Source organism: Mytilus edulis, chromosome 8 (genome assembly GCF_963676685.1).
Source record: "Mytilus edulis chromosome 8, xbMytEdul2.2, whole genome shotgun sequence".
Lineage (NCBI taxonomy): Eukaryota > Metazoa > Mollusca > Bivalvia > Mytilida > Mytilidae > Mytilus > Mytilus edulis.
In genome coordinates this window covers 7,117,924-7,129,144 of record NC_092351.1, presented here as the reverse complement: position 1 = coordinate 7,129,144, position 11,221 = coordinate 7,117,924, and the positions used below count along the sequence as shown (strand labels likewise).

Below are 11,221 nucleotides of genomic sequence, written 5' to 3'. Positions count from 1 at the left end.
CGTTACAAAATGAATCTGCTACACAGAATCAATTGTATAAATCATAGTTTACCAGTACAAACACAATAATAGATACTGATAAAGTAATTAAAACATTACTTGCATATTATTATCAGTAAAATCATAGCTTAAATCAACAATTATTCTCTTATATATACGAGAAAGTGATATAGGTGTTTTCAGTTTAAAGGGTCTAATCAAAGTAAAATATATACTAATTGATTTAATCGTAGCTGTCTTCATTTGGCTCAAATGAGTTACATTGTTCTTTTTTTCCTTCTTATTTTTAAAACATTTTTTTTTAATATAATAATGACAGTGATGACAATAGTTGTAGGATTTTGTGTGTTATGTTTGATTTGTTTAAAACATGTAGGTGAGTATTTTACTTTCTATTTTTTTATTATTTATTTTATTTATTTTATCAGCATAGCAACTATTTATTCTCTAGAGATGACGATCCCCACAATTTTTTAATATATATATATAGTAAAGTTAGTAAATTGCCCAAATTTGATACATACTTTGTTTTCCTTTTTATACTTTCGTAAACCTGCTTTGTTTAATGCTAATGTGTGCTGTCTTGTAACAATTTCTGATTAAGTACAATTATTTATTTCTATTCATTTTTCTGTAAAAGATTTTCCACAATCACTGTAGTAATTTCATTGCTTATATACGGAAAACAAGTAAATAAATTTAAAATGCCGCTAACTGCAATACATCGATTTGATAAAAGAAAAATCACCTTTTACCATGTAGTAACTACATGTTCCTTTAGGCTTGAAAAAATACCGATAAGAATAAAAATCAATGCATTAATTAAAACATAATTTTATTCAAATAATTGATTTAGATTAGGCAACAGGCAAAGTTAGGCCTATATAACCCCTCTACACACAGTGCATTCAAAGGCTTATTCTCATTTCGCCTTAGCTGTCAAAATTATTATATAAAACTAATCCCAGTTTGCCGTAGTACAAATTTTCAGGTTAAAGAATTAACTAAGGCGAAATGGGAACTTGTTTTAACAATGAAATTAAGTAATTCTTTGTTTGTATTGCAATTATGTTTGATATGTGTTATTTTAATGTCAAAATCAGTCTTGAAATACTTTTTAAAAGATGATTTTTTTGTGTGTGTTTCCAATGTCTCTCTTTTTGAATAATCCTTTCAAGAGTGGCTCATGTTTTTTAATGTATTTTTAAATTAGAAAACTAATAATGTAATAATGTACATATAATTAAGAATCACATGAGAGAAAAGCACTAATACATAAAGCACAAGAATTATTTACATAAACATAAATAAATATTACTATAATGATAGTATTTTACTTATAAATGGACTTCAATTTTCTGCCAGGAAACATTACATTCACTCTGTGGTTAAAGTTTTTAAAATTTTAATTACTTTCTTTAACTATCCTGGATTTGTACCAAACTTGGACAGAAGCTTGTTTATGATCATAAGATAATATACAGAAGTAAATTTTGTAAGATGTAATATTCAAATTGTTCAGTATTTTACATATAAATGGACTTATTGTTTCTGCCAGGAAATATTACATTCACTCAGAGGTTAAAGTTTTTAAAATTTTGAAAACTTTTTTTTTATACTATCCTGGATTTGTACCAAACTTGGACAGAAGCTTGTTTATTATCAAAAACTAGTATCTAGAAAGAAATGAAGTTAAAATTTTGTTCTTTATTTCCATATTTTACTTATGAATGGACTTATCTTTTCTTCTAGAAACATTTATTCATAAACTATCTTTTTTTTTTTTACAAAACTTGGACAATCAAAAGTTAGTATAGAGAGGAATATATTTATTATTTTTTTCTCATCTTTGTTGAGGCTGCTATTAACATCAAAAGTAGGCGAGACACCAGGTCCAACGGAATCCTTACACATTTAATATACAATAAGGACAGTTTTTTTTAATTCAATTTTTTTTTATTATTAAAGTTTCTGTTATAAAAGTCTGTTGGAAAACATGTTTTTTCTGTTCTATTAATCTTTTTTGTGTGTTGCATAATGTAAAAGGATAATTCTGAGGATAATTAGATTATTTAGATTTTTCTAACTGCATAAATAAAAAAAAGTTTCATCTTTTATTAAATGTGAAACAAACAATATTTAAGAGAAGCAACATTCCAACTAAAAATGTTTTATTTTAGATTTTTCCTGATTTCACAACTTTTGAAATCATAAAAATGGTCACTTTAATTAAAAAATAATAATTCAAGAGAAAAAATCCCTAATTGCATGTTGTTTAAATTGCAATAAAAACACAGAGGTTTAATTTGTTTATTTAATATTTTTATCTAAATTCACATTTCGCCTTAATTCAATTCCCATCTGGCCTTAGTATATTTTTTACCTTTTTTACCTGGAATTTCCAGTTAAGGCGAAATGAGAACACACCCATTAAAACATATGGATAATCGTTTTCGTTTTTGATTATACTTTTTTATAGACTGTCAATGCAGTTTTCCTTCTAACTTAATTGGAAACTGGTTAGGGGCTGATAGAGGAGGTGTAACTGTCTATAACTCTACGTTTATGACGTCATATAGCCTTCTACCTCACGAGGCTTTACCTGACAGTTTGGATTTTACTTGTTACATAAAACAAGACAAGAAATTCATGTTACGGTAAGTAAAACACATAGATTGAGTAACCTGGATAATTATTCTCTAACTCATCGTTTATGACGTCATACAGCCTTCTACCTCACGATGCTTTACCTGACAGTTTGGACTTTACTTGCTACTTTCAACAAGACAATAAATACATGTTAGGGTAAATAAAACACATATATTGAGTACACAGGATGATTTTTCTATATGTCTTTGACTGCTCCAATATTCTATTGATTATTACGTCACATCAGTGAATAATCACGATGTCATTACATAATAGTACAGTTTTGATCACCAAGACAACACATATATGATACGGTACAAAGAAATACAAAAATCAAATAGCATTAAAAACTATTCCATATTCAATACATGTTTCTTTTCGTGTTTTTTTTTTTCTTCTTCGTTTTTTTTTCACAATTAGTCTATTAATTGTTCTGTCAGAACAAGTTTGCAAAAAAAAAAAAAAAAAAAATATATATGCAAGCAAACATTCAAGGGAGAACAAAATCTTTGCCACCATTTTAACTTTACGTTTACCACATAATTGTATATTGTACATTACATGAAACATGAATTTATTATTATCCTAGAAGAATAAGTACAGAACAGGCTTCGGTAAGGGAGATATGAAAAAAAGGATAAACATCTGTAAGACAGTAAAACAACAAGAGAACTATTAATGTGTTTTGTCCTTTGATATTTATTTTATGATTTTAGATCCCCAACAGAGCTGTCATTTGCTAATTCTACCATCCACTTGTTTCTCTGTATAGAACTGACTATGGTTGATAGCAATATTGCTTATTACTATCAGTTGACAGGTAACTATCACATTTATTTTGAAGTTCATGATTTGTCAATATACACATCTACTTTTGCATAGGTACCATTTCTGTACCAGAAATCTGCAGTACTGGCAATCTACTTTAATATTCAGTACTATTTTTTAACTTAAGAATTATTGTCATATTTAGGTACCTGTATTTTAGAGTACTTGATTTGTGCTTGAAATTTAAGTACTACAGATTTTTGGTTAAAGAAAAAAAGAATAACCAGCATGTTTTTCTCTCGTTTGTTAAGTTTGTTAAATTCTTGATAGAGAGCTCTTATTTCGACTATGTTCATATATTTTTTATTTCTAAATAAGTTAGCTTTTCATATCTTTTCTGCGAACTTTAACTTGCTGGTCTAAACATTGTTTTGTAAAAATAATGAACTTCTATAATAGAAACATAGTCTAACCTCCAGGCTTCAGCTTGGTATCACTGAAATCTGTCAAAAGTCTCTATATAGTCTGGAAATATTTCTAAAATTGAAAGCGTTCGTGCTTTTTAGTTAGGTTTGACGATTTGTCAGGTTTAAGTCTATGTTTGTCCCTTAGATTATATTGTTTTTACATCTGTTTTAATCTGTTGTGTTATATCTTTACAGAATATAATCCTTTCCTTACTAATATCTTGTATGGTCATGTAAATATAAGTGTCAACCTTCAAGATGTTTGCACAAGGAAAACAGCAGCTAGAAACTTTATAACTTTAGTACGAAATGGTAAGCATATACTCTTTGTTGGTATTATAAAATTATCAAGATATTTTTAGAATCTCTAATGTAAGCAAGTGTGTTGTATTTATTTTCTACATCGACGAATTCATCTCAAAGAACGTGTGTAAGCACAAAAGATCATAAACTCGGCAATTAATGCAACGCAGGACTTTGGAGTTAGACGGAAGTTTCAATGAATCGGCCTTTAATAATTCAAATTTGTCGAAACTCCATTTTACAAGTTGGAATCTTTTGCAAATATTCTATTTAACAGCTCTCTTAAGGTAGATGGGGTGACTAAATTATAATCCATAGATTTTTTTAATAATTTGCCAAAATGTAGTTTATATCATGCTTTAAAAAAAAAGAATGGGTCACCGGGCTTATTATCACGCTACACGGTGTTCAAAATTGACAAATTTTGTATAGATTATGCATGGAAACCCCAATTTTCTGCAATAAAGCGTAATCTACACCATAGAATTTTGAGATAACATAAGAGAAGATGGCTTTAATAGTATGATTTTAGTAAAGAAAAAGAAACAATTGGGTCACCGGACCCGTTTTTTTGCTTCATTATAAAATAGGTAAATTTCTAACATATTCTATTGTAAAAGTAACTTAATCTGAATTATCTGCACCCGCATTTGAGTTGCATCTCCTTATTTGGCAAAGTTGAAAAAAGACTTATCAAACAAAAGTTTTCTGCTTTTTTGTAAAATACAACCATAAATATGATAAAACATGTCATTTTCTATATCGAAGTGAAAGTTCTTACACATGAATTACCTACTACTCTAAAAATTTGCACATTCTATTAAAGATCTAGAGCTTGTTTTCTGGTATTTCCAAATCCAAGATGGAGGAAGACACCCTATCTACCTTAAGATGTTATGATTTGTTTACAGGTTTTGAATTTAATTTGAATGTCATATAATCTGCATTTGAAGAAAGTTCTGAAGTGTTGATTATATTTGTTTCCAGGTTCTATCGAGGAACAGAATATAAATATAACCTGTTCGCCAGCTATTCAAGCTATTTTCACTACTGTGGCAATTCACCATCATGGCGAAGCTAGCGGATTTCACTGTATTAATACCACATGGGACGTTTGTACTGATAAAACAAGAATACAAGTATCGTATAGTGGTGTATGTGAAAATACTGCTGTAGGGAAAACATTCTCCAGTAAGTTTACCACTGATGATGGTTAGGTGTAAAAAAAAAATGGCATTACAAAAATCTTAAACCTTGCATGGCGAATTTTCTGATTGTTTTTAATTAGCATCGTTAAGTAAATTATTAGTAGTTAAATCCTGTTTACCTATCTAATATCAGGTTAATATATGTGGAGTATCTCAACGGAAAATGTGATATAATAATAAAAAAGTCAACTATAAGGACAACATCCAATCTTTAACACCACGCACTTTTTCTATACAACTAGTCATGTTGAAATTCATGCATAAAGGCAATGGCTTTGTCGTTTTTGATGTGTCGTTGGAAATTCCTAAAAAATCATTATTAGTTAAAGTATCTTGTAACATTTATTGTTAAAGGTACCCGTCTTTATTCACACTTTATCTCAATTGTAAGAAAATACGTGTATATGGAACATAAAATAAAGATTATAATTATCATGTCTGTCGATTTTTTCCCCTTTGGTGCCATCATTGTTAAATGCTTGAATGATCTTAATATAAAAAAGAAGATGTGATATGATTGCCAATGAGACAACTATCCACAAAAGACCAAAATGACACAGACATTAACAACTATAGGTCACTTCAATAATGTGATTAAATTAAATTTACTTATACTTTAGACATGGATTGTTATATCTTATCTCTTTGGCTGACTTCTTTCTTTATTTTGAATAGGTGGAGGAATGTATAAATGTTTACATGCAATTAACGAAGATTCTGAAACTTATCTATCTGTTTGGAATATGGACACTGGTATTCAAAATCCATTTAGTTGTTTTGTGAGTATTATTGAAATATTCATTTAAATATTTACACCTCACTATCTTTTTTTTTCGACGCATAATAAACTTCTTTAATCCCGCTACATGTGTGCACCCGTCTCGTGTCGGGATCTTCAGGCCTTTGTTTGTCATGTATGCATGTATCTATATGTTTCGTGTGACGTCTTTTTCGCTGAAATAGTACACATTTTTGTTTATTGGGCAGCTGAAGCCCACCTCCGTACGGGATATTTGTTATCTTTGACACTTTTCTCCGTTTCCATCCTCATTTTTATTCATAAAGAAAAGAAAAAGTCAGTTTGTGCAACTTTAAACGTTATTTTGTAAGTGTTCTTTTTATCTTAAAAGTTGGAAAGAGCAGAGTTCATGTATTACAGTCAAGAACGCATGCAAAATAAAACACACTATAAGGACACATAGAACAGCAAACTTGAATAGTAATACTAATAGCAGGTGTTCACTATCGAGAACACCGTTACGGTACAGAAAGTTATCACAGTCAGCATTCCAACAATTTTGAATTTCATTTTTTTACGAAACAATATTCTAGCACCGGCTCGGCGGTTGCGTCCTCAGTTGCCTCGAGTGCGGGAGGTAATGAGTTCGATTGCTTGTCGGGTAAAAACGAAGAATTGAAAATGGTATTTGTTGGTTCTCCGCTAAGTTCGATGCATATAGGAGTACAATCAATGACTAGTCGACTGAAAGTCAGAATAATAATAATTGTTCGGGTAGGATTACATGTATATTATGAGCTGTTATGTCGTGAACTATCTCTTTAACAAGCAGACTTTATGTTTATGTCACATTTGTATGTTCTCGTCTTTAATATAACTTGAATTAAAACAATACTCTCCAGTACTTGTTTATTATCATTGTATTATTTAGGAGAGTCTTTACCATGTTTACGGGAAAGTTATAATACATTAATTTTTTTTCTTAAATGTTTTACGCTTGTTCGGTGCCATTGTTTTCTTTGATAACTACTGCGACAAAAAAATAAATAAAAACAATTGCAACACAATAGACAGTACAGAAGCGCCGGTCTTGTGCAATGTGAAAAAATAATCTAAGCACAATACAAAAAATATGTTAAGGATTGCTTCGAGTTGTTTTTCGTATATAAGTTCAAGAAAAATTCAATAAATACAGATACATCTCATATTCATATAGTTTTCGCTATTGTATGTTTTGTATGTTCCAGTCGTTACAGAGAATAGGAAATACTACTTACGCCACGGAAACTTCAAAGTTTTGTAGCAATACATCATCCTCAACAATAGCCGAGCCTGGTGGTATTAGTTTACTACTGACAGATCCATCGGGTATGTTTAATTGTACTAAAAGGACTATTTAGCTGACTATGCGGTATGGGCTTTTCTCATTGTGGAAGGCCGTTCGGTGACCTATAATTGTTAATTTCTGTGTTATTTTGGTCTCTTGTGGAGGGTTGTCTCATTGGTAATCATACCACATCTTCTTTTTTAATATTTAAAAGGTGGGATTAAGTGCTGTAAAAAACATTGTTCGACCGAGCCGCGTATGAATGTGCCAGTCTGTTTTATATCTAAACATGATCTCTGCAGTGCGATAAAGGAAATTTTGGTTGTGATAACAGATTTTTTGAAGTTTTAAATTAAATTATTCACAATTTTTCTTAGCTCGGACCGATTAAGATTTTAACATAAAGAAACTTTTTTCTTAGATTGTTGACACATTTCACTCATTTGTGCCGTTATGTTGTAATTTAATATATGTATTTCTTACAACTACTTTATTCGTATACATTGTACTAAGTTTGCCTTTCAGAGGTATGTGAAGATATACCTACTGTTACAAATACTGGAGGCAATGGTAAGACAATTTATGTATGTCCAAGCGATCCACATCTGTTGTAATTTCGTGTGTAACGACTATATGATTTATTTTGAAATCTAAGTTAGTGATTCATAGAAATGAATAAAAAAAGTATGTAATCTTCACACCATTGAATAGTTATAACTAGTCTGTCCCTTCGGATTTGATAACTGTAAACGCCTTGAACTCACGAGTGTACAAGACTTGACGATTGAATGATAGATTGTTGATTGCTGAACGTCTAGTGGCAAACATTACATGTATGTTCAGGACGAGAACGAATTAACAAAAAAAATCAATAGGTACATGTAGGTCGTGTAATAAAAGCTGTCCTGGATAATGATCTCACGACTGGACAATTTGGATTGCCACTTAATAATGATATCTTTGATAAGGACAACATGCCACCTACAGACTCAACAAAGACTTACATTGTGGCTTGCAAAATGTTGCACTCTTTTTTCACAACGCAGTGTATTTTACGTCCCCGTTTTGACAGGACTAGGGTGCGTATGTATACATCCCGTACAGCAAAACGGAGGAAATACTCTGGCAAGGGGTTCACTATAAATCAAATGTAAACAACCATATTTCTTATTCACAATCACACTTTTAAAAGTGAATAAACTAGTGTTGTTGGAAGGGCTTTTTTTGGTCCATATGTCAGTCAGTCCATTCCGTCTGTCTCTCATTTGTGCATGTGCCCTGTAAGCACTTCCTGCGAATGGGCGGTGTATACTTTTTTGTATTTTACTCATAGTTCTATTGTTTTTCTTTGGCCAGTACATGTAGTTACACATAATAAAACAATGATGTTACGATAATCCGAGTAATTATTTATATCTTAATCTGAAATTGTGAACAATACATGCAGTTTTTTTATTTGTTTAAAGAAAACATCCATCTCACACACTTGAGTTATGAAATACATTTACTTTGGATACTAATTTATTACAGATGAATCGCCTTATTTAACAGGATTATTTGGACTTATAGTAATACCTGTGATAATTATTGTGCTGGGAATTGGAGCTCTACAATACAGATTACAGAAGGATAAAATGTCTAAAAGTCAGGCTGATTTAAATCCATTTAGCAGTTCAACAACAATACATATAGATGTAGTTTCAAAGGCAATTTTTGATCCGAAAATTATTCATTCTGCAAGAAAATATAACTTCAAACCTAAAAAATCAGCAAATAGTCCGTGGCCAATGTTCGATGCGCATTGGTCCCCAAAACATATTCTAACTTTAAATCCTGCACCAAAAGTAGCCCCTTTATACAGTGATGTTTTCGATGACTAATGAGATAATTTAAAGTCACAAAGATCAAACAAAGAAGATGGAGCTTCAATACCTCATTAGTGTTATCAAAAACAGTTCATCAGTGTTGGTTGCAAACATGGTGGATATTCATGCGTGTAGGATTGACAACGTTGCATGGCATAAAAATCATTAAAACATTTTATTTGCACAATATAAAATTTAAATTTATATTTTGCTTATATTTTATTGTTTCGTTTTGTATCCATAAAGGTCAATATTTTTTTTTTTTTGTGAGTGGAAAAAATTCAAACTCATTATTGATTGCTTTGTTTTTGTAATAGTCTCATAAACATAAGTAGAAGATGCAACTCAGAAAATATTATGTCAAAAAACAAAATATACAACGACAGTCTTTATTGTGATTTAAACATACTTTTATGTAATTACTAGTATTCAAAATATATGATTCAATCGAATTTGAAGAGGGCTGTAAAAATGTCGATTGCCGCCTGTAACATTTATCTAGAATTATAAGACAATGATAGATTGACATTTCGTAACCACCTATATTAATACCACCGCTTTAAAAAAAAGTGGGGTATTCTGTTTTCTCTCTGTCTTTCCCTCCATCCGTCAGTCCATCCATCTGCCTATCTGCCCGTCCGTTCATCCGTCAGTCCGTCCATCCGTCCCAGGTATATTTGTCGTCGGATCTTTCCCAGGAACTACACCATAAGGATTTCTGAAATTTTGTTTAAGGGTTTATATAAGTCAGCTATATCGTGTGATGCGTGTTCAGAGTCATCATTCAACAACTTCCTGCTTACCGAACACTTGTATCTTTACACATAATAGCCAAGTTTACAATTTTCGTCTCATTTAGCTCAGGAACTACAATACAAGGATTAATTTTCTGAAATTTGGTTTCAATGTTTATATAAGTCAGCTATACCGTGTGATGCGTATTCAGACTCAGTCAGATTCATCACTTAACATCTTCCAGAATATGAATTTTATTAAAATATGTAAAATATGCAACACTGAAGTTGAAGATGAAAATCATTTTCTTCTTCAGTTTCCTGTTTTACAAAATAAAAGATCGGAATATATAAATTACTTAAATAGGGTTAAAAAAAAAACCTTTAAAAAGATATAGGAAGATGTGGTGTGAGTGCCAATGAGACAACTCTCCATACAAATAACAATTTAAAAAGTAAACCATTATAGGTTAAAGTACGGCCTTCAACACGGAGCCTTGGCTCACACCGAACAACAAGCTATAAAGGGCCCCAAAATTACTAGTGTAAAACCATTCAAACGGGAAAACCAACGGCGTAATCTATATAAACAAAACGAGAAACGAGAAACACGTATATATTACATAAACAAACGACAACTACTGTACATCAGATTCCTGACATAGGACAGGTGCAAACATTTGCAGCGGGATTAAACGTTTTAATGGATCCAAACCTTCTCCCTTTTTCTGAAACAAATAGGGTTAAAAAAAAACCTTTAAAAAGATATAGGAAGATGTGGTGTGAGTGCCAATGAGACAACTCTCCATACAAATAACAATTTAGAAAGTAAACCATTATAGGTTAAAGTACGGCCTTCAACACGGAGCCTTGGCTCACACCGAACAACAAGCTATAAAGGGCCCCAAAATTAAAAGCCTGCAATATAAATCAAAATTAATATGTTTAATGTCATCTCAGGATAATGTTATAATTAAAAAAGTAAAGTTTATTATTGTGTACTTTATTCAAAGAGAGAAATTTGAAAGAGTTTGTCCATCAATATTATATTGTAAAACTATAAACATATTATTCCTGTAGAAATTGCTCTTCTCAGAAAGACTTACTTTTGTTTAATTGTTAAATAATCAATGTAATCACTTGTATACGATTTAACTTAAT

General features: G+C 30.8%; 1 protein-coding gene across 1 annotated transcript; it reads left to right on the top strand.

Moving 5' to 3' along the window:
- Positions 1-158: 158 nt before the first annotated feature.
- On the top strand, positions 159-9,530 carry LOC139484704 (uncharacterized). The gene is made up of 9 exons (XM_071268576.1): positions 159-376; positions 2,480-2,657; positions 3,366-3,469; positions 4,080-4,196; positions 5,175-5,378; positions 6,071-6,174; positions 7,382-7,502; positions 7,987-8,031; positions 8,992-9,530. The coding sequence occupies exons 1-9, from the start codon at positions 253-255 to the stop codon at positions 9,339-9,341; spliced, it is 1,347 nt and encodes a 448-aa protein (XP_071124677.1). The 5' UTR covers positions 159-252; the 3' UTR covers positions 9,342-9,530.
- Positions 9,531-11,221: the final 1,691 nt, after the last annotated feature.